The 24,024-nt window shown below is 42.3% G+C and overlaps 1 protein-coding gene across 6 annotated transcripts in view; it reads left to right on the top strand.

Moving 5' to 3' along the window:
• MET (MET proto-oncogene, receptor tyrosine kinase) overlaps positions 1 to 24,024 on the top strand; it is a 129,803-nt gene that overhangs the window by 17,768 nt on the left and 88,011 nt on the right. For all 6 annotated transcript variants that reach the window (XM_014573355.4, XM_014573354.4, XM_075929236.2 and 3 more), the window contains exon 2: positions 13,506 to 14,720. In XM_014573355.4, coding sequence (XP_014428841.2) covers positions 13,521 to 14,720 — 1,200 coding nt within the window. In that variant the 5' untranslated portion in view covers positions 13,506 to 13,520. The remainder of the gene's footprint in view (positions 1 to 13,505; positions 14,721 to 24,024) is intronic.

Below are 24,024 nucleotides of genomic sequence, written 5' to 3'. Positions count from 1 at the left end.
TAGTGTAGACGCAGACTAACTCTCCTCAGATGGGTGAGGACACAGACCTCAGGCAGTTTTGGGACAGAAAAAGCAATTGTGAACTCTCAGGGGAAAAGAATGAAATCGCTTGGCCATTCTGCGAATATGCCCTGAATCTTGGAGGACTTTAGGATTGTGATACAAGTCGATGGCACCACATGGGCATGTAAATAAGTTGCACCTTAATATGTTGCTATGTACATAGATTGTATCCTTTATATTGTATTCATGTTCCAATAATATTGTGTGAGCAATAACCATCTATGTGCAGGACATTTTTAAGGAATTAATAACTGGCTAGGAAGAGTTATTGGCTCTGGGGGTATGTCTACACTACAAAGTTAATTCGAACTAACGGACGTTAGTTCGAATTAACTTTGATAGGCGCTACACTAGCGCTCCGCTAGTTCGAACTTAGTTCGAACTAGGTAAACCTCATTGTACGAGGACTAAGCCTAGTTCGAACTTACTAGTTCGAATTAAGGGGTGTGTAGCCCCTTAATTCGAACCAGTGGGAGCTAGCCCTCCCCAGCTTTCCCTGGTGGCCACTCTGGCCAACACCAGGGAAACTCTATTGCCCCCCTCCCCGCCCCGGACTCCTTAAAGGGGCACGGGCTGGCTACGGTGCCCGGGCCAGGTGCAAGCCTGCCAGCACCCAGCTAGCAGACCCAGCACCTGGCACGGCTCGAGCCAGCCACCTGATGCCCCCCAGCCCTCCCCCTCTTCCCGGGACCAGGCTGGCGGCTCCCGGGAGCTTGCCCGGGACCGCAAGAGGCGGGCACCCACCTGGTCTAGTGCGGACATTGTGGACCTCGTCCATGACCTCCACACTAGGCACAGGAAAGTGGCCGTCTAGGGCAGGAGAGCTGCCAGCCTGGCCACCCAGGAGCAGGTGAGCCCTGTGCTTACAATGGCCGTACTGGGTCAGACCAAAGGTCCATCTAGCCCAGTAGCCTGTCTGCCAACAGCGGCCAACACTAGGGACCCTGGAGGGGATGGACCGAAGACAGTGACCAAGCCATTTGTCTCGTGCCATCCCTCTCCAGCCTTCCACAAACTTTGGGCAGGGACACCACTCCTACCCCCTGGCTAATACCACTCCATGGACCCAACCTCCATCACTTTATCTCACTTCTCTTTAAACTCTGTTCTAGTTCTAGCCTTCACAGCCTCCTGCAGCAAGGATTTCCACAGGTTGACTCTTTGCTTTGTGAAGAACAAGTTTCTGTTACTAGTTTGAAGCCTGCTACCCATTCCTTTCCTTTGGTGTCCTCTAGGCCTTCTATTATGGGAACTAATGAAGAACTTTTCTTGATGCACCCTCTCCACCCCACTCATACTTTTATAGACCTCTATCCTATCCCCCCTCAGTCTCCTCTTTTCTAAACTGAAAAGTCCCAGTCTCTTTAGCCTCTCTTCATATGGGACCTGTTCCAAACCTCTGATCATTTTAGTTGCCCTCCCCTCTCCCAGACTCTCTCTTCCCCTCTCCCACCTCCTTTTCCCAGTCTCCCCCAGTTTTGTTCAATAAAGACAGAATCCATTTTTGACCACACGTTTTCTTTATTTTGTACATCAGGAAGGGGGGCTAGGGAAGGGTAAGTGGAAGGAGGTGAGGGAGAAATGGGGTACGAGCCCCCGATGAGGAGGACTGGGCTGGCTCTGCGGGCTTCTGGGGGTGGAAGCTCTCTTGCAGCCCCCCAATAGCCCCCTCTCTCCAGATGGCAGCCTGCGGCAAGTGCAGCCGGTCTGATGGCCGAGTGCTGTGATGTGCCCAGTGTGGGCACTCAGGGCAATCCAAGCCAGGACTGCTTTGCAAGCGGGGCGCCCCTGAGAACTGTCTGTCCAGGGAGGGGGTCGGGTCCCTTTAAGCACAGCCCTTGGCTAGCCTGAGACAGCAGCTCCACACTCTAAGTCCTCATCTGATGCCCTGCCGGCACTGCTTCTGGCCATCCTTAACCCCGGTTCAGGGTCCAGTTAATGTGGACATGCTAGTTCGAATTAGCAAAACGCTAATTCGAACTAGTTTTTTAGTCTGGATCCGTTAGTTCGAATTAGCTTAGTTCGAATTAACTAATTCAAACTAACTTAGTTTGAATTAGCGCTGTAGTGTAGACATATCCTGGTATAGTTAAAACCAGTAACCAATGACTCAATCCCAGGAAATGCCCTTCACCAGAATAATTTATAATTACTATTATAACATTTTGATCATCTCTGTATTTTCCCTTGGTTGCTTATTGTGATTTGTTTCCCCCCTTTCATTTTATGACCCATGTCATTCACTTTAGTATCCCAGTATGTAAAATGGATAACTTTAGTATAAGAGTGGAAAAGTGTACAAAAACTGCTTTCTATTTCAATGCAAGAACCAGACACGTGGAAAGAACACAAATGAAGAAGCAATACATCAGGATAGTCAAAGGGGTGGACAAAAAAATCTGCTTACAGCCAGATTTGCCTACTTGGATCTTCATGAAAGCAAGGATTTCATACCAAACAAAATAAGTTGCCCCTGTTCTGTACTGACAGCCACATCATGTTTGCACATAGGCAAGTACATCTTCCAAAGGGCAGAATTTGTCAGGAAGAGTGAACTATCAGAAAACTGTAGTTACCCACCAGGGTGATTGTTTTACCGAAAATGCTGTTGAAAGACCCATATTTTTATGTGAGATTGTGTACCTGGATCAGATATAGAAAAACGCTCCACAACCTAAGCTTTTATTAAATAAGCCTGCACCTTCACTAGAATTTAAAAAAAAAATTTTGTAAGAGGTCATCTAGTGCTTTCACCCTCTATACAGAGGAAGGATTAAGTATACATAGACTATCTCTGGCAGATGTGTGTCTAACCTTTTCTTAAAAACCTCTAGTGATGGAGATTCTGCAACCTGTTGGGCTAGTGTAACAGAATCAAGCATGGCCATATAGTTTTAGTCAGAAAGCAAGGACCAAAAAATTGCTAGAGCTTGGATCAGGAGACAAGAGTCAGGGTCAGAATCAAATGATATGAGGAGTAGTTACCCGACTAAAGTCAGTAGACAAGAGTCAGAGTCAAAGACTGGAGATCAGGAAGGGCAGTACCTAGAGCCACAGCAAGCCAGAAACCTCTTCTCAAAACTAAATATACCCAGTTCTTTCAGCCTATCCTCTTAGATCACGTTTTCTAAAACTGTTATCACATTCTTGTTGCTCTCCTCTGGACTCTCTCAGTTTGTTCACATCTTTCTTCAAGTGTGATGTAACACACTTGTGAGGAAGTAAAGACGTATTATCTTTATTTTATAGACACAGAAAAAAGAAATGCAGAGAGGTGAAGAGACATGCCTATGTTCATGCAGTAAGTCTGTGGAAGCATTTGGAACCCAGATCTCTTGACATCTCCTCCTGATCCTTAACCACAAAATCTTTCTTGCTCTGTATTCTAAACAATACCAGATACAATACGAAGCATGACTTCACCTCTACACAGAGCTGCTATTGCATTTTTCAGGATGTAGGGTCCATTGTGCAACCCTTCAATTGAATAACACTCATGATGTGTAGTGTCATCTCACTGAATAATTTGCTACAGAGGCAGGTCTTGAGTTTACAGTAGAACTGCATTAATTTCAGTGCTTCTGGTGGTGAGGAGCTACAAAAGCACCACAGCTTCTCTTGTAAAGAATCTCCACAAGCACTCACTAGTATATTCCAAATGAATGTTGTTCAGAGTCTACTTTCTATTTTCTACTGTTGTCAATTAACACCTTTTTAAAGAAAAGCCATGCCCTTGTACATCTGGTGTAGAAAACACTATTGTATTGACAAGTCCCAATCCATCTGAAAAATTTAGCAGTATCACAGACTAACAATCTGGGCTATCCATTTGTGTGTGGCTTATCTTGTTTTTCATTCTTTCAATGTCTTTCTGGTCTTATTATGTGTTTGGCACGGCAACCCTTGCACTGAGTAGCACTTCCTTACGTGAATATAGTAGTCCCACTGAACCTCAACAAAAGGACTGAATTCCAAATTAGCCCCTTTTGAACAAACTAACACTGTCAATCTTCTCCATTCATTTGGAATATACCAGTCAGCTCTGACATTATGATAGCACCTGCACTGCCATTGTACTCAGTAACAGAAGCAATTAAAAATGTGCTACAGACTCGAGACCTGCCTTATCCTTAGGATATTATGGACTACGGGAGGTTTCAAAAGAAAAGCTGCAATTTGTATTGCACTGCAACAGACTTACAGTAAATTAATGTTAAACAAGTAAAAGAATATATTTTCTTCCTAGAAAAGGATTAAATTGATTCTTATGTTCCTAATGAATGTTAAAAATAAACCTGGCAAAACAATGAACACTCTTTTTACTGTAAACAATTGTAAATTACGATAATATAGTGGACTTGTTAATGGATTGTGCATATTAATGAATATATTTTATGCATTTATCCAATTTCTACTGTACTAGATTTTCATGCTAGAATGACTACTGTAAAAAACTTTCCGATCAGTCCAACAGGCTAATAGATTCGTCTTTTGGAAAGCCATTGTACAAATTGTCAGTACTGTCCAAATTAGCATTTCATTTTTAACATAAAGCAGGATGCTAATTCCCTATGCATTTCTTTCAGTCCACACAATAAATGTGTTTTATCAAATCTTCTGGACACTTGCACATCAATTATACAAGCAAGAGGGATGTCAGTGTGCAGATGACTACGTGATTAACCAATAAGGCTGGGGTTATCAGTTAATCTTGTCATCCACACGCATTTCCTCCCCCTCTTTACTACCTCTGTAGCAGAAGCAGCAAGGGGGTTGAGGGAGAGTGAGAACTGGTACCTTTGAGGAACTGGCTTAAAAGCCACAAGCACCAAATCTGCCTCTCTTCTCCCCCCTCCACTCCTGTGCTGCTGCCTCTGATAGAGAAGCAACAGCATAGAAGTTAAGGGGGGGGGGGGTAGGCTGGAGCCAAAATGTGTGAAGAGTCAGCTTTCAAGCCAGCTCACCACGCATGCCAGCTCTGCGGTAGGGATGTTAAATGTCGGTTAATTGAATAGTCGATTAACCTCATGAATTCTTATCGGTTAGTTGACTATTCTGTAATCCCCAGGGGTAGGGCTGACAGCCAGTGTGCTCTGGCCCCACTCCCAAACTAGCGCCCCTCATGGACCAGCTGCCTGTTCTCCCACACGGCTGCCTCTGATACAGAGGCAGCAGCTTGGGGTAGCCACAACCCCTGTCCAGGGAGTGGGGAGGGGAGGGAGAGGAGGCTGACATGAGCCAGAAATGAGGCAGGCTGTCTGCCCGCCTGTCTCCTAATACACTTTAAATGCAGAGCCACAGTGGGGGTAGGTCCTGGACCTAGTACGAGCCAGAACTGAGCCAGGCTAAAAAATGTATTGGAGGAGGGAGAGAGAATGCATGTAATCTATAGCATTTACCCATGCTTATTGGCTAATAGACTACACTATTACATCCCTACTCTGTGGACCTGCCTGCCCCCTACCCCTTTGCTGCCTCCTGCAGAGGCAGGGGGAGGGGGAGTGGCAAGCAGGAGCTGTTCTTGGGGGGAGCCGGTTTAAAAGCCAGTTCCTCCCCAGCACCTGCTCCGTGGTGCTGCCTCTCCCCCAGCACTGCTGTCTCTATTACAAGGGCAGAGGAGGCTGCTGCAAAACAGACTCAGTCCACGGTGGGCCCTAGCTCCCCACAGAGCAATCTCCGTCTGTGGGGAGCTCAGACCCTCCCCTTCCCCCATTGACAGGGTCTGCTGCTACCCCATGCTGCTGCCTCTGTATCTGGTTTTTAAACTGGCTTCCGCCTGCTGCCCCGTGCTGCTGCCTCTGATATGCATTGGGTGCCAGCCCCATCCCCCAGGGACTATTGAAGTAATTGTGTAACCGCTAACTTTTCATACAGTTACATGACTGTTCAGTTACACTATCTCTAACATCCCTAATAAGCAAACTTGTGCCAAGATTCAGCAAATGAAACCTCCCCAAATCTTTTAAATGAAAATTTGCGTACCAGCAGGGAGAAATTAGCTAATGAGTTTCTACTGGCTCAAAAGCAGGCATATTTACAGATACCTTGGCCCTAGTTTTTATTGCTTCTGACTAATTATTTATGGAAAAAAATAACAAGCAACTAGTTCCTGAAGTCTGAAACTGAAGTAAAGGCCATGCCAGTCTCACTATAGGCAGTAGTGCCACAATATACAGTAAAACTCTAATTGTCCGGCATCCAGTGGTCTGGCACTCCCAATAGTCCGGCATCAACTGGAACCCGGAAGTGCTCCGGCCAGCCAGACAATTGGAGCTGCTCTGCGCCGCTTCCCCAAGTCCGCTGCTGAAACTGACTAGCTGCGGACGTGGGGAAGTGGTGTGGAGCAGAGCAGCTGGGGTGCTGCCGGGTTGGTCCCGCAGCACCCCTCACCTGAGCAGTGCTGCGGGACCAACCTGTCAGCACCCCAGATGTTCTGCCCCACGGCTTCCCCAAGTCCGCCGCTGCTGAAAGTGACCAGCAGCGGACTTGGGGAAGGACAGGCAGAGCAGCTGGGGTGCTGCCGGGTTGGTCCCACAATGCTGCTCCTCACCAGCACCAGGTTCGCCCCACGCCATGCCGTTCCCCACCCGACTCCCCCCCCCCCCCGCAGACCCATCACAGCCCCCCTGCCGGAGTACCTCCTGATACTCCGGCATATCCAATAATCCAGCACCCCCTGGGTCCCAGAGGTCTGCTATAGCTTAATGATATTGTCTTTACTTGTGTCTAACCTTGCTTAATAAATGAAGAAAGATTTATAAGATAAGAGTTGGTTTTCACTAATTTTCATAATTGTTCAGACATACCGAATACTGATTCATTTGGAAAACTGGCAAGTAGGGTGTGAAGTCCAAACCATTTCCCATTAAAGTCAACAGAGAGTTGAATAAAACCATAATGTTTTATTCTAGCAATTTGAGCTGGGTGCTGCATAAATATGCAGTAGGGAAAAAGGGAAGCATCCTCCCTTTTCCCCAAGGTCATAGAGAAGTTCCACAGCCATTCCAGGGCAACTGCTTTAGCTTAATGACTGATGTAAACCTGCACATCTTTAATATACTCCCCCTCAAACAGGCACACACATCACACAGAGCACTGGATGATTCGTTTAGCATGCCCTTCCTCATCCTTGGCCTTGACTCCACCCCAGCACACCTTTGCTCCATCACCCCATTTATTCCACCATGAAGGGAACTTGCACCTTCACAAACTTGCCCTACCCAGTTCCCACCTTATTGAAGAATCAATTCCATTACTAACTGATGCCCCACAGTTCTGGTTGAACAGCTGTGCTTGCCCCCATAATAGGTTTACGTTGGTAAAATGTGTCATGTTAGGGGGGTTGTGGTAAGCTGCTTTCTAACACATTTCTTAGTGTGAATGTGATTACCCACACTGAGCAAGACCTCACAACACTTTTGCTATGTCAATTTAATTGACAATCAGTTAACTCAAGGTACGTAAGTTAGTGAAGACGAGCTCGTTAAGAGCAAAGTCATGTTTTACTTTCCAATAGCTAACATGTACTAGCACAGTGGATGTTCCCCAAGTGAATAAACTGTAAAAATCATACCGACTGCAGCCCAAAACATTTTGTCACTTGCCAAGGTATATCCCACTTAATCATTTCTCTGCCATTGCAGAGGCCTCAATCCCTGGTGTACTTGAGTCCCTCCTATTCTCTGCCTGTGGTACTTTATCTTCTAATCTCTTGTGGGTTGTAGAGCTTTGGTCTAATTTTGGTTGTTCAGGTTGGCCTACAGGTGCTGGATGTTGTTGGAGGCCTTTGATATACAAGGAATTTAACTAAGGATGTTACATTGTGGTCATCTGGCTACTCATGTAAGGGATACAAATTGTATCCACTACACAATTAGTCAGTAAGGACCACTCTGCAGAGCCCCAGCAGGGGTAGTTCCAGGAGCCGGCTTGAGCCAGGACTGAACAGTCCTGCCTCGTGTTGGCTCTGGGAGCCACCCGTGCTGTGGTTCTTCCTTTTAAATGTAGTAAGAGCCTTGCAGCGCACCATCCAGGACCACGAGCCAGGACTGCTCAGTCCTGACTCGTGCAGAGTCCAGCAGTCCCTGTTTGTGGCAGCCAGGGGACATCTGGGTACGTCTACACTTACTCCCTAGTTCGAGCTAGGGATGCAAATATAGGTGACCGAAATTGCTAATGAAGTGGGGATTTAGAACCAGGAAGCGCGTGCCGGGACGCGTCCAAAAAATGAGGAGTAACGTTATATTGAACCAAGGGGTTTGGTTCAAACTAACGCATCCCGGCCTGTGCTTCCTGGTTCGAATCAGCTGTTGAGCGGAGTAACGTGTCAGCGAGATCATGCTAATGAACTGCGGGATATTTAAATCCCTGCTTCATTAGCAATTTTGGTCACCTACATTTGCATTCCTAGCTCGATCTAGGGAGCAAGTGTAGACGTACCCTCTGTGACCAGCCCTATCCGCTGCAAACAATGGCTGCTGTGGTCTGCTGCCAGCACAGCCTCTGCTTGCCACAGCCAGGGCTGGCTGTGGACAGGAGCTACTGCCAGAGCTGAGGCTGCCGTGAACAGGGGCTGCTTGGTGGCAGCAGCCCCTGTCTGTGGCCAGCCCTGCAGCCTCCTTTATCCCTCCTCCTACCCCGCCCCCCACCGCTGCCTCTGATAGAGGCAGTGGGAAGGGGCAGGTGGTACTGAGGAGACCATGATGCAGGGTAAGGTTCCCTCTAAGCTGCAAGCTTGTGCAGGCATGCAGAAAAAATGTCTATCTCTTCCATCTCCTACGCAGAGCAGGTGGCAGCTGGGGCCAGAAGAGCCACATGTCAGATGGCAGGTAGTAGGTGACCAGAGGACCTGCATGGTGGGTGGCAGGCAGCTGATCTGGAGGCTGGGGTCAGAGGAGCTACGAGCTACATGGTAGGCAGCAGGCAGGTGGCTGGTTTGGCAGCCAGGGGCCAGAGGAGCTGCATGGTGGGTGGCAAGTGGCTGGTCCGGTGGCCAGGGCTGGAGGAGCTGCATGGTAGGCTCCAAGAGGCTGGTCCAGTGGCTGGGGCTGGGGCCGGGGCCAGAGCTGCCACGTGAGAGCCCGGGCAGGAGAGCGGCAGGGCAGGTACTGGGGTCTGTACCAGCAGGAGAGGCAGCGGGGTCAATGACAACGGGGGCTGGGCACTAGCCATATGTGATGGTGAGAGGTACCAGATGCAGGTAAATGTGGGGTGGGCAGAGGGTGAGGTGCAGGGTTGGACGCAGATCTCTGGGACTTACACTCTAATAATAAATGTAAAGCTCTGCTATTAAATCTGAGTTAAAAATGGGAAGAAACAATCATTTTTGTGCCCTAGTCATAGGGTTTACAGATTAGTGAAGTGCGATTGCCACAGCTCTGCTATATCCAGCCTGAAAGGACCTCTTTTAATGATGTGGCATGTAGCATAAATATGCCATAAACAACATAAGAATGGTCATATTGGATCAGTCCATGTAGCCTGGTATAACGACAGTGGCCAGTACCAGTTACTTCAGAAGTAATGAACACAAAGGTTGGTTTTTCAGTGATCCATCCCTTGTCTGTTTCCAACTTCTGTGCACTACAGTACTATGTGTATGACACACATAAGGTCCTGTCATTTCTTGTCACCTAATAAAGCAAGGAAAATGAGAGATGTGCCAAATGATATACAAAATCCCAGATTTGTAAGTTAAACAATATCGTTCTCTCCAAGGTTTCATGAAGTATACTATGACCAAACCAAAAAGGAAAATAAATTATTAACAACGCTATAAAGCAAAGTTATAGCATTTGGCTTCCTCATATGTTGCAAATTTTATATTACCTAGAAACTGGTCTGGAATATCACTTCAATAAAAGCAATGTCCACATGACTATCAAGATAAAGTATTGCACTTGTATTATTACAAATGATGACACAATGTGAATGAGGCTTGTCAATGGGAAAAAAGCTATCAAGATCCCAGTGATGGATGTTAGTCACTAGCACACAAACTCGCAATACCAAATATGTATGGGAAGTGTCAACCACAGCACGTTGCCAGCACCACTGGCTGACCAAAACGCAATGTCTTATGGTTTATATGAGCTAGTGTCTGCTGAGGAATGGAAAAATGGGGGCATTGTGACACAAGCTTTGAAAACATGTACTCACAAAAGACAGAATCCATCCACAGAATTAGCTTAATAGGAAGCAGCTCACATCAAAATAAGTTACAAGACTCATCTAAATGATACAGATTGGGATAAACTGATCAAATAAAGATCATAAAAATATGACACAAAAACAAACAGATTAGTAGTTTTCCCTTAGCAACACAAAGGTGTTAACTAATACCCTGACCTGCAACCAGTTCAGGTAGGAATAAGAGATCCTCCGGAAAAGGGCTTTATTCCGGAGGATCGCGCCAGTCTAGACGCTTTTTTCCGGCTTTTCCCCAAGCCGGAAAAAAAGCGGCGGACATGTTTATTTAAATCCCGCGGGGGATATTTAAATCCCGCGCAGATTTCCCTATTCCAAAATTGGAAATTAGCATGGCTATTTCGGAATAGGGGCCAGTCTAGACGTAGCCAAAGGAAAACAATATGTTAATATGATGGGTTGACTCAGACTGCAAGGTCTGGGTGAAGTTTGGTTCTTATACAATGTTCATATTTTCCTTCCTTGCTCACCTAGCTGAGTGTGGTAAATATTATTAGTGCCCCCTCCTAAATTCTGTTTAATTAAGGGAGCTATTTAGTGCTGTATCTTGGGGCTGATTCTGTACATTAACTTCAGCAGGAGTTTGCTCTAGACTGAAGGGTTGAACTTGAACCTAGACTTGACTTCATTCTAGCAAGTAAATTAGTTATGGCTTCTGATAAGCAGCTCTCCAAGAGCATGAGGTAACTTGAGAGCAGAGCAAAACTTCTTCCATGGTAGGACCAGCTCCTTGCCAAGAGTAACATAACTGCTAGTAGCAGAGAGTTCTGCCGCACCAATGGGACAGTGGAGGCAGTGCCTTTATCCCTGGGACCTGGAGACCAATGTGCCATGGTAAAACAATAGCCCACCCTGTCTTTACAGCTTCTGGGTCCCAGTGTTTATCATTAAAAGGTAGTATTTTGGTTTTGAATACCCACAAAAACCTCTGTAGTGGTTCCCTGTACTTCTCAGATAACTGAGGGATCAAAAAGGTTTGTTTGGGAGAGGGAACTGTGTTCTCTAGGGGGAATTTGGGGCAGTGAGAAAGTGTTGTATGTATTGTCTAATACATAGGAACAAGACAAGTGTATAACAAGTTATTTTTGTAACTTTCATCTCTCCACCTTTCAATTTCTCAACCTATTGTTTGCAGCTCTCAATTCTTGTGTCAAGTTCAATATTAGAACTTCAGCTTGTTAGGACAAGGAAAGTGTCTGTCTATATGTTCTGCCACAAGTCAACACTCTATAGATACTGTGGCTAAATATGAAGTAAAATATCATTATTTTGTAATTATAATATCCCTGCTGTTTTTTCTGAAAATCATTTTATTTTCTTCTTGGTATTCTGCTATTTCTAATTAATAACAGAAAATACCAGTTGCTTAAAAAATATTCTCATTACACAATGCCACATGAGTGGATTCACTTTCCTAGCACTTTTTCAGAGACTTTTGTGTTAGTCTTTGATTTTTTTCTTCATTCTTGATCATGATTTTTGACAGACCATCGAGAGGCTTTTGGACAGAGGACAATTCTTTAGTTTGCAAAGCTCACTATGTGTACAGACTAATGATGTAAGCCACAAAGAGAATTCAATATACATTGAAATAAAGCATCCAAAAGAATACAGTGGAATTATTTGTAGTGTTTAAACCAGTGTAATGAAAATATAAAAGTTACATATTTGCACATAAACAATTCTGACTTGTAAGATTCTGTCATTTTAGCCAAAATTTCATTTTAAAGGTCATTGCAGAATTCCCAATTATCATATTTTGTATTTTCAAGTCTGTATTTAGGTGTATAGAGTCTTTGTGAGTATTTGTCTATCAGAAACAATTGTTTAACTATAGCCAAACTATATGCAGTTTTCCATAAAATCCTCTAAACAGCACGTAATCATATTTCTTTTAGAAAGTATAATTGCTTTCCCCATATAAAGCCAAATATAGCTTAGCAATTGTGGCAAAATATTAAGAACAATGGCTGGTGTGATTTAGGGTATAATATAGCCACTTGACCAAAATACACTCCAACCACAATTCATGTACTTGGTCAAATGACAGGATTTTAAATATCCCACTAGAGTCATGGGCTTTTGATTTTTTTTTAAGCAAAATCAAATAAATGGGGAAAATAAGTAAGAAAGAAATGTGTTAGGTTTGTTATTTCATCATTTTGTGGTTCTAATTCATTTGATATCTCTTTGTATACAACACAGTGCTGTGCCTGTATCTCTCAAATGACTTATTTCTGTGGTACAATGCCTAAAATTAAACTTGCACATGGCAAGAACCACAAAATACTTAAAATGCTTTAAGTATATATTAGGACACCTTGTCTACATAAATGAAAATGACCTATGCAAGAACTAGAACTGATTGTATTCTTTTCAGATAAAACATTTTTTACGTCTTGTGGAAGACAAAATATTAGCAGGGGAAACCAAAATGGTTTTCTGGTAGTGAAAAATTTAAACATTTCAGTAATGGTTTTTATAAAATGTTGTGAAACATTTGGCAAAGAACAAAATGAGTCCACTTAAATATAAACAACATTTTTTTGTGTGTGGTGTGTGGGGTTTTTTTGTTTTTTGCTTTTTGCCAATACTAAGACCCATTCCATTCTGTAGATCTATCTAGTCAATAGGCAGATCACAGGCAAAATCAGGAGTGTTGGATGCTTTTGAAAGGACTCCAAATCTTTTAATTTACTTATCATCTTTGTTAATTTTTTATTATTTTCTCTGGAGTCCTGACTTTGACTATATCTTGACTAAGAAATTTGGATCAGGTCAAAATATAATTGACTGTCCCCACCCCAGATGTTGTAGAACATCGCTCTTCCACACAAAGTGCTCCAGTCACTTTATATGTATTTCAAGAATTGCTCTGCTGAGATGTGTTTTCAGATTATTTAAGAACAAGTTGATTTAAGCCATTTCAGTCTAAATTGTTTTAGCATCAATGTGGAAATAAAACAGCTAATATTATCAACTCGATACCACTACCCCAAAAGCACCAGTGGTCTTTCAAAATTCATCATAATCCATTGCTGCTGGGGAGTAGGTACCTGTTAGACATTATAATGGCAATAGTTTAGAACAGCCATATATGGAGATAGGGCAAAACTGCTTCTAGATCTCCAGCTGAATTAGTAAGGCTAATAACATATAGAAGCAAATCTCTACTAATTGATAAACTGAAGCTTAACCACATGAAATATAAACACCATTTAAATATATTTTGACAGGTTAAATCTACAGCAATGAAGACTGTTGCTGCATTTACTTCTGGAATTATTGTACTCCTGTTTTCTTTGGTGCAACGGGCCAGTGGACAATGTAAAGAAGCAGCTGTAAAGTCAGAGATGAATGTGAGCATGAAGTATCAGCTCCCTCATTTCATCACAGAAACACCAATACAGAATATAGTTTTATACAAGCATCATATCTATATTGGAGCAGTCAACAAGATTTACGTCTTAAATGAAAACCTCCAGAACCTTTCTGTATATAAGACTGGACCCGTGCTGGAAAGTCCTGATTGTGCACCATGTGAAGATTGCAAAGAGAGAGCCAACTTATCCAACAGTGTTTGGAAGGATAATGTCAACATGGCTCTTCTCCTAGAAACATACTATGATGATCAGCTCATCAGCTGTGGTAGTGTAACTCGAGGTGTATGTCAACGTCACATCATTCACCCCAACAATCCTGTAGACATAGAAAGTGAAGTGCACTGCATGTACTCAAAACAGATGGATGGAGAGTCAGACAGCTGTCCTGACTGTGTTGTAAGCACTTTGGGAACGAAAGTTTTGGTGACTGAAAAGGACAGATTTGTAAACTTCTTTGTTGGGAATACTATAAAGTCTTCATTTGAACCACAGCATGCACTTCATTCAGTGTCGGTTAGAAGGTTAAAAGAGACCCAGGATGGCTTTGAGTTTCTCACAGATCACTCTTATATAGACATTCTCCCACAGTTTAGGGACTCTTATCCCATCAAGTACATCCATGCTTTTGAAAATGACCATTTTGTCTACTTCCTAACGGTCCAGCGTGAATCTCTTGATTCCCAGGCTTTTCACACAAGAATCATCCGTTTCTGCTCTTTGGATTCTGAATTGCGCTCTTACATGGAGATGCCGCTTGAGTGCATTTTAACTGAAAAGCGGAAGAAGAGGTCGACTGGAGATGAGATATTTAATGTTCTGCAGACAGCGTATGTCAGTAAGCCAGGTGCAATTCTGGCTCATGAAATGGGTCTTAGCATGAATGATGACATTCTGTATGGTGTCTTTGCACAAAGCAAGCCAGACTCTTCAGAACCAACAAACAGGTCTGCTGTCTGTGCAGTATCTGTCCGAACAATCAATGAATTTTTCAACAAGATTGTAGACAAGCAAAACATGAAATGTCTTCAGCACTTTTATGGGAAAGATAGCAAATACTGTGTGAAAAGGGTAAGTGAAAATTATTTTGTTACATACAGATTTGGTATTGGATTCTGCTGTCTGTTTTTCACATTAACTACTCCATTACTGTGTGATTGTCCCATTGATGGCAGTAGTGAGATGCGAGTCTTTGCTGGGTAAGGCCCCTAATCATTTGCAGACTGTTTGTGGTGTCCATTTAAAGATGCAACAATTAGCACTAGTTCCAGTCAGCTTTGCCAATGACTCATCTTTGCAAGAAGCAGTTACTGTAAATCCGTGCTCATCAACCGGTCGATCGCGAGGCCTTGACCAGTCGATAGCGAGGCGTTTGGGTCCCCGCAGCCCCCATTTTCTCACCACCCCTGAGAAGCCCCACTACCTACCTCCAGTGTAGTGCCGACTTCCCATGGGGTGGACGGAAGTCCTGCCTGCAGCTTTGCGCCATTTCCGGGAGTTCCGGAAGTGTGCTGGCTACTCCCCTCCCACAGGTGGTGTGCAGGGCGTGCTGCGGGAGGGGGCATCGACCTGGGAGGAGGAGCTCGGCGGCTTCCCTGTGCCGCAGGAGGGGTGAGTCGAGCACAGGGGTTTCCCTGCTCCGTGGGATTGGACAAAAAAGAAAGATTTTCTAAACAAAAATATATGACACACAAACCTATTTGTCTGTAACATATTCTAATAATGATCAGAGGCCATACAGGTTTCTCAGAGTCCCTCCTGGATGACCACAGATGTTAGGTGGTCAGTACAGGATGGGTGAAGGTCACATTGTGGGATTTCCCACTGCACAGATCCTCTGGCATCTCCTCTATGTCAGATGCATACTGCACTCTGGAGAGTGGCCTAGCCAGTAGGCTCAAATAGTCTCTACACTGGCTCTATTATGTTTCTGTGGTCTTCTGTGGAGATTCCCAGGGTTGAGCTGAGATACTGGAGTTGCCATTTAGTTCTAGGACTATGAACATGTTACACTCTATATTTTTCTCTCTTTTGTCCGGATTTTCAGGAAAGTATAAGCAGTTTTGAAAATTCTTCACATAGTAGCTTCTGTTATCTTTCTCTGGTGCTTTTATAACCCACACGCTTATATGGGTATGTGGTCCCAGGTTCAAATCCGCCTGCCAGCGGTTACACTTTATCTTCATCTTAACCATTTTTCTCAGGCCTTAATATTCCTTCTTTGTGTTTCACTTTGTGTTTCACTGAGTATCCATTTTTATTCTCTGAAAACAGTTTTCTTCCTTATTCTCAGATTATTTATTTGTGTGTATGTGAGGGTGGGAAATGTATCACTGAATTGATCTCATTCTTCCGTTACCTAGCCAAACCTCTTTAATAAGATGGTCTTTTCACAGCAAAGTGTTCCTTTTAATATATGGATGGAATAATCTGTGAATTTTTACACGCTAAGAAATTCTTTCTTGTTTCAAAATGTTTTCCAGACTTTGCCACTGTTTTGAATATCAGAGCTGAATGTATTATGGCTACCCATGTTTTATTACAGTTGCAAGTTTCTAAGAAATGTCATCAGAATTGCAGATTTCTGCTCTTACTTTAGCTATATAACATTGACAAAGGATTTCTTTAAAGGAAGAAAAATGGGTCTGTGCCTTTTGTGCACCTTTTATTTTGAATAAAGGAGGCTTGAATATATTTGTCCTGATACTTTTTTTTTTACCATGGAAATATCAAGACTGTCAAGATTAACTTTATTTTTTTGATGGAGAACTCATTGGAAGGCTTAAATATCTATTGTGAGCTTTCCTAGCCCTTGACTGAAGAGTAGGTGATTGGCAAAGGATTTTTAAAAACTGAGTGTGGGTCCTTTCATTGCTTAATTATGATGTATAAAGAAGACATAAAAGGTTTTGGTTTGGTTTTAGGGGGGAAGTAAATGTCTCCCTCCCCCTTTTCTTTTAGTCAGGGTTTGGAATGGGTCCCATATGAAGAGAGATTAAAAAGACTGGGACTTTTCATCTTAAAAAAGAGGAGACTAAGATAAGACTATGATAAGAGGTCTATAAAATCATAACCTGTGTGGAAAAAGTGAATAAGGAAAAGTTATTTACTTGTCCCCATAACAACATAAGAACTAGAGGTCACCAAATTAAATTAATTGATAGCAGATTTAAAGCTAACAAAAAGAAGTTTTTCTTCACACAGTGGACAGTCAACCTGTGGAACTCCGTGCCAGAGGATGTTGTGAAGACCAGGTCTTTAACGAGTTTCAAAAAAGAACTAGATACGTTCATGGAGGTTCAGTCCATCAATGTCTATTATCCAGGATGGGTAGAAATGGTGTCCCTAACCTCTATTTGCCAGAGCCTGAGAGTAGGGACAGGAGAGGGATCACTTGATGATTCTATGTTTCTTTTCACTCCCTCTGGGGCATCTGGCATTGACCACTGTTGAAAGAGAGGACGCTGGGCTAGATGGACCTTTGGTCTGACCCAGTATGGCCATCTTATGTTCTCATGTTCTTAATCTTAGAAATATAGAGAATGTCAAATCTCATGTTTTGGAGAACCTCTTGTTGTTTTAAAGGGCATTTTTACTGTGAATTTCAACACCTTAATCGAAGATTAAGGAGTCTGAATATTTATCTCACTATTTCTTTTATCTGGTGTGATCTTTAATCACAGAGTTTTAAACAGTCTGACTGAAAACCTTTCCTCCTCTCAATTACTTTCATTTGCTTGACTCATGTAATGTTACCATTTCACATAGTTTTCCAGCCTAGAAGGATGTAAGTTTCTAATGTAAAAAAAAAATGAGGTAAAAGATTCCTTTAAAAATTGATGAAACAAAACCACTTTTCAGGTGTTCTTTATGCATCAGAGAGACATTTAAAAAAACCACATCCCAACTTGTTTCCCTTTGTAGTCATCTTTAACTTGATACAAAATTTTCTATAAACCGTGGCAATTTGTCATAGTTTATTTTGGCAGAATCAGAGTGTTATTTTATGTAATTTAGCCAAGATAATGTGTGTCTCTTTAATGTTATGAGAGATGCAAACCACAGTCTTGTGATCCTTCCTTCCCTAGTTTGGGTATTTGAATGACACTGCTTCAACTCATCTTGGTTTGATCGACAAAATTTGTTTTTACAAAATCAGAATTGAAACTGACTCCAGTTTTCCCTGATTTTAAAGGAAACTCATACAAGACCCAGCCCATTAAAGTTGGAAGAACAGCTCCATAGATGCATAAATTATAGATGTTATAAATTGTCATGGATCCATTTAAGTCAATGGAGATATGACAGTGTACACTACCTGAGGATCTGCTCCAGTTTTGACATTGACTTCAGTGGGAACAGGAGAGCGATGATAATCAGCTTTGAATCAGACATAAAAAAGCAAAGTTAAAACTAAGAGTTTTCTAGTGCCTATGCCAGGACAAAAAGATTAATTTGAAATGGTTGCAAATATCTTATAGAGATTTTCGAATCATTGCTCTGGCATCTCCTCACCCACACCCACTATAGAAATTGAGTATCAGTTTTAATAGTTTGAGCCTTACTCACTAGTTCAAAATTAGTCATGTTCAGCTACTAAAATAGATGAAGTTTTGGATCAAGAGCCAAATCCTACTTGCCTTTCCTCACTTGTACACATAGTCCTTAGGTGCCTATCTAAATTCTGACTTCAGTGAGACTCCTTCCATGGGTGAGAGTAGGTTTTGAGCTCAACAATTACAGAAGTATTGTATATTTTACTGAGTAATAAGCTTAGAATATTTTTAGAGTTTTTTCATATTGTTTTCTTTTTACATAGTAAACAATTGTGAGCCAATTTTGGTTCTCAGTTACGGGGATTCCGTTCCCATGGAAGGCATGCCTGTGGAATTGAGAGCAGAATTCAGCTCTAGATTTCCTGTGGCACAGAGATTCTATTTGTTTTGGTTTTCCTGTGACTTTTCATGTCCAAAGTTACTCCATGAAGTTACTTTCATCCAAAGTATGGCGAAGTATTTTGCAACCAAACATAGGTTGTTCTTTGTCACATCTGGCCAGGAAAACTGGTCATCACTTCTATCAAAGGAAGAACACAAACAGATAAAAAATTTGAAGGTCGGTGAAATGAAAACAAAGTGAAAAAGGCAGTAAAATAAACATGCAGTGATGTTTCTTTATTACTGTTACAAAGATGATAGATGAGTTAAAATTAGGTTTTGCTTATATTATAATGGAAGAAAATAATTGCAACCTTCCATCAAGAAACCACAAAGACCCTTATTGATCTGTCATCCTCAGGGTATGTCTGGTAATATTTAATAAAATGAACAGAGACAAATAACTCTTTTGAGGCCCTGTAATCTCCCACACCATTTGGATTACAATTTTTTCGCAGAATTAAAAATAGCCCCACATCTCTGAAATTATAAAGGTTGGAAACGCTAATTTAAACAATCTCTCGCAATAAAGCAAATGGATTTTCATGTACAATAGAATACAATATGGTTTGAAATATTTCCTCTAAGAGTCAGGCATTAGAATCCTGATTTTTTTCAATAGTTGATGCTTTTTGAAATGCTATGTATTAAAAAACAAAAATGTTTTCTGAGGGCCTTGCTCGTGATATTAGAAATAACTTTGGGCACGCAACCTTCCTTTTAGTTGCTATGCCATAATAATCCAAATTAAAAAGATATAAAAGTTCAGGGCCTGATTGTACCCACTAAGTCTATGCACTGAGGGTACTGACACATGCTGCAGCATCCCTTCCCACCCTTACCACATTTGTAGAGGATTCTAGATAGGTCATCTGTTGGATGTGTGAACAGGCTATGACAAGGCAGTGGGAAGTGTGTGTTGTCCTCTAGAAAAACATGCTTGGCTCTCAGGAGAAAGATAATACAATCTAAGCAGGTGTCTCTGTGTGATCATTCTGCATGGATCCCTTCAAAAGAGAGATCCAGAGAAGGAAGGAGGCATAGAGAAGCACTGTCATTCCTTTGGAATCACACTGCCAGGGAGCAAGAGGTGACTTTTGGAGACCCAGATGAGGGGCAGAAATGCCTTCCTGCTGATGCTTGGGATCCATGGAATTTGAGGCTGCCACTTGCTCCCTTAATAGGGAGAAAGCTCTGCAAAGAATATCTTGCTTGATTTTCCTCCTCCCGAGCTCCCTGCTGAGGAATAACTGGTTTCTGTTTATCTCCTATCCTGTTGTTCATCATGATGAGGGTTTTTATTTCCTATTTAATTTTCTTTCTGAAAGTCAGGTTATTCTTGAACATTGACATTTGTTCTCCCGTCACCTACTGGCAAAGGAAAGCCACTAATAACATTCATTTCCAAATCTTTGCTGATTGGCCACTAGTGTGACAAGAAAGCACACTGCATACTCTGAACATGCAGCTCAAATTTCAGTTAGTTCAATGAATAGTTTTTAGATGTTGACCAGTGGGTTGAAAAATCATACTGTAAAATGTCATTAAATGTCTATAATTGCATGAACAAAATAAGAGGCTTTTTTATATCTGGCTAAAGCTCCATCTGGTGTCCAACCTTGTCTCCTCCCCATCTCCTCCCAGGGTGGTGAGTTTTATGGGCACATGGTGCTTGGGCTCCAAGAATATTCCTGGCCCTGCTTCAGCAAAGTTTGGAGCTGGATCTCTGCCTTGGCCCCACCTGATGCACCCTGCACGTCTCCTCAATGCATCTCCCACCCAGTACACCTGTTGCCTGCGATTTAAAGAATCCTAGGGACCCTCATCATCATCACCAGGAGCACAGCAGGGATAGAGCAGCTTTCTGCACACCCCTTCGCATAGCCCCTGGGAGATTTGACTATTACATGTGCCAGGAAGAGAATTGGAGGGATCAAGGTGTACCAAGGATCCTGCACTGGCAGGGAAATGATTAAGTGAAATATATATACAATCCTTGCACACTGCAAAGGAAAATGAAAGCCCTATACACTGCAAAGGAAGAGGATTCCACCTCTCTCCCCCGCCCCCCAAGTCTTAGCTTAGAGCCCTGGCTTTCCCCATCCACAGACACTATCTCTTCTGATACTAAAGGAAGAAGATTTTAAAACCACACCTAGAATACACTGGGTGACTAGGAAATCCCTTCCTGACCCCAAGTGGCCAGCAATGATCCACAAGCATGAGCTTTTAGAAACATAATTTATGGAAATGAGCCCAGTCCCCTCCCATTGCAAACAACCCCATCATGCAATTGCATTCATTATTGTAAAACTCGCTCTTAAAACTTTCTGGGGTTTGCCAAGGGAGGCTATTCTAGAATCTCACCCTTTGGATGGTTGATTTTATAACCCTGAGAAGATGTATGTATGGCACTCAGCTCATTCAGTACCTATCCTGCTTCAGCTATGCTCAGCATTGCTTTATGGCTTCTGGTCACATCCAGTCCAACTGGATTTGTAATTTTAACTAAGTTGGTGACCCCATGGCACTTTCACAATTGCCAGCCCCAGAGCAGCAATAGGAAACTGAGCTCCAGCAACAGGAGACTTTGAATGAGCCTCAGTTCCTTAGTCCAGTTCTGCCTTCAGCACCTTTATAGTAAAGGCATTGGCCAGCCACAGAAGTAGGCAATTGTGTAAATGTAAACTTTGCAACAGATTTTGCTCTCATACAGGCTTGATATCATTGTGACTCCTGATAATATACCTGATACAGAGAAACCAGGATCAGATTCTGTATTTTATAAAAAAAATACCATTACAGTAAACACTGGGCTACAATTATTAGTGACTTAAATAGTGACAAATGGGTTAGAAGACAAATACAGGTGGCAAAGCAATGCAGTTTTCTTGCAGCAGATGAACAGTTTAAGTGGTTAGAGCAAAATAAGTACTGAGGAAGCAGAAGAGATTGTAGCCAAAAAATGATTCTACAAGAGGATGTAATATAAGGTATGCTCTACCTCCTTTGCATGTATATTACTCTGTTTTGCCCATGCACTGAGTGGAAATAGGTACAAATTATACTACTGTACTGTATCTTTACACTCATACCCATTTTCTGACCTACAAGTCTCTCTTACACTATTGTTAAAAGTATTCTCTACACTTGGAGTTATTCCACAATAGCTATTCTATTGTAAATTCACACCCTACCTTTTTCTGGAATAACTTTAACAGATAAGCCCTAAATCACAATTGAATGTGCCTAGGGACTTCCATGGGAGATACACTTGCTGACTCCAAGTCTGTACGTGGCTCAGTGACTCGAATATTTTACCACCATCCCGTGTCTTATTTTTAATTCTTTAAACTGACTAATGAACCAACACGTCCACAAAAATAATTTGTGTACTGAGTGAAATGTCATAAAATTAGCATAAAGGAAATGGACAAAATTCAGAGATTGCATAGGTCCATTATATCTGACTGAATCAACTAGTGCTAATGTACTAACTAGATTACAAGAACTCTTGCACCAGTAGTCAGTGACAAAAAACTTTTTGAATGATCTTGACAATAGAATATGCAATGTTTTTAATTTGTATTAACTAATTATATTAATATGCATGCCTTTTTTTCTACCTTTTTTACCTTAAGTAATGTAACCATTCTCACCAATTTTTTTCTGTTATTCAGCAGTCAAATAGACCAAAGCAGCAAGTATTAATAGTTGATTAACATGATACTGTATGAAATATATACCAATGACTTTTTTCAGACTCATCAGTTATTTGGGGTCTCTGTTGACTTGTGTGGGTTTGGGATTAGCTCTTTATTAAAGCATAAATTTAAATGTAGTATTACCTTCCAACATTGTTTGTTTTGCTACAAGATGCTATTTTCATGTGACTTTTTGCATGTGTAATTATAATTATTGGCAACACATGTAGCATCACATATGGAACATTTCCATTCTAAATTATTGTTTTCAGTTGTTTATAGCTTTGTCATATATTTACCTTTTCAGCCAAAATATGAGATGCTTGCTTTGAGAACCGGGATGTATTTTTCCCTAAAAGGTTCATCAAAACATTTGAGTCATTTTCAAGCACAAAAATGAGAAGGTGGGAGCACAATATTCTTCTTTCTAAAAATTGCAAATTTTTACATTTTAAAGAAAAGCTCTAGTGCTTTTGGTGAAGTTTGTTAAAAATTTGATATTTGAAAAGGCCAGAGGATCTAATCTAATACATTGAAATCTGTAGGATTCTTTCTATTGACTTATATGAATGTTGGATCAACCCCATAGTTCCAGAGTCATAAATGTGCCTTTCTTTGGTTTTTAGAAACTCAGATTTCAGTTGTTGAAAGATAGTGGAAAATGAGTGTGCTTCTACCAGGGATGAATTTATCCCAGTGAACTTGCCCAGGTATATGAGAACAAAATATGTCCCATTCTGCATATTTTTCCGTGTCATCATATCATTTATCACAAGGAGCAGGACTGAGGGAAAGAGGCAAAAGGGGCAGTTTGCCCAGGCCCCCCATTTCAGAGCATCCCCAACATTACAGAGGAAGCAAATTTGATTGAGTGGGATTTCTGCTGGCACTCTGGGCCACAGTGCCACTCAGGTTTGGTGCCTGCCATTGATATTGCTTGGAATGATTTGTGTGCTTGAGGAGCCCAGATCCTACCATAGCAACTGCTGGCATCAGCAGGCCACACCAGAAGCCCAGAGCAGGAGCAGGATTGTAGAATACTTGTCCCACCAGCAGTGGACCCTTGGCCACAAGCAGGGGGAACCCCCACCCATCACCATAAGGACAGCAGCAACTGCACAGTCCTGGGCCCTCTCTGACTCCCTTTCCCCTGCTCCTTCCCCTCTTTTTAAACTCTTTTGCCTCCATGGTAATTTTCTGGATGGGGGGGTCCCCAATTTCAGATTTTGATCTGGGTCTCCAAAACCCTCTGGACAGCCCTAACAAAGAAGCGTGGGACCTGATGATGCTTTGTTGAAGCCAAAGGAAAATAGTCTGAGGTTTGATCCCCATTTTGAATATTGGCATTGCTCTGATCCCAACAGACAGCAAATAAATTATTCCTGGGTGGAATTCACTTATGACAGGGACACATGCAATGCAGTGCAGAACTATCAGGCTTTTGAATAGAGCTGTAAATCCAGGTGCTAGATCCAGAAGAACTTGAGATGCAGCAGCACCCCCTGGCTTGGAGTGGTTTTCATCATATACAGAGTTTGCCATTTTGTTCTATGCCTTTCAGCAACCACATTGTGCAGATTGTTCCAATAACACTGGCTGTAAGTGTCTAGTGGCAAAAACTCTGCCTGGCTGACAGTACGTGGCACAAGATGCCACAACTCCCACTTAACCATGGGAATGAGTAATCATCCAGTGCTTCTCCCAAGGCAGGCAGCATTATTAGCTGATGTATTA

Source organism: Pelodiscus sinensis, chromosome 1 (assembly GCF_052426305.1).
Source record: "Pelodiscus sinensis isolate ZL-2025 chromosome 1, ASM5242630v1, whole genome shotgun sequence".
NCBI lineage: Eukaryota > Metazoa > Chordata > Testudines > Trionychidae > Pelodiscus > Pelodiscus sinensis.
The sequence above is the reverse complement of the archived record's forward strand: the minus strand, read 5'-3'. Positions and strand labels throughout refer to the sequence as shown.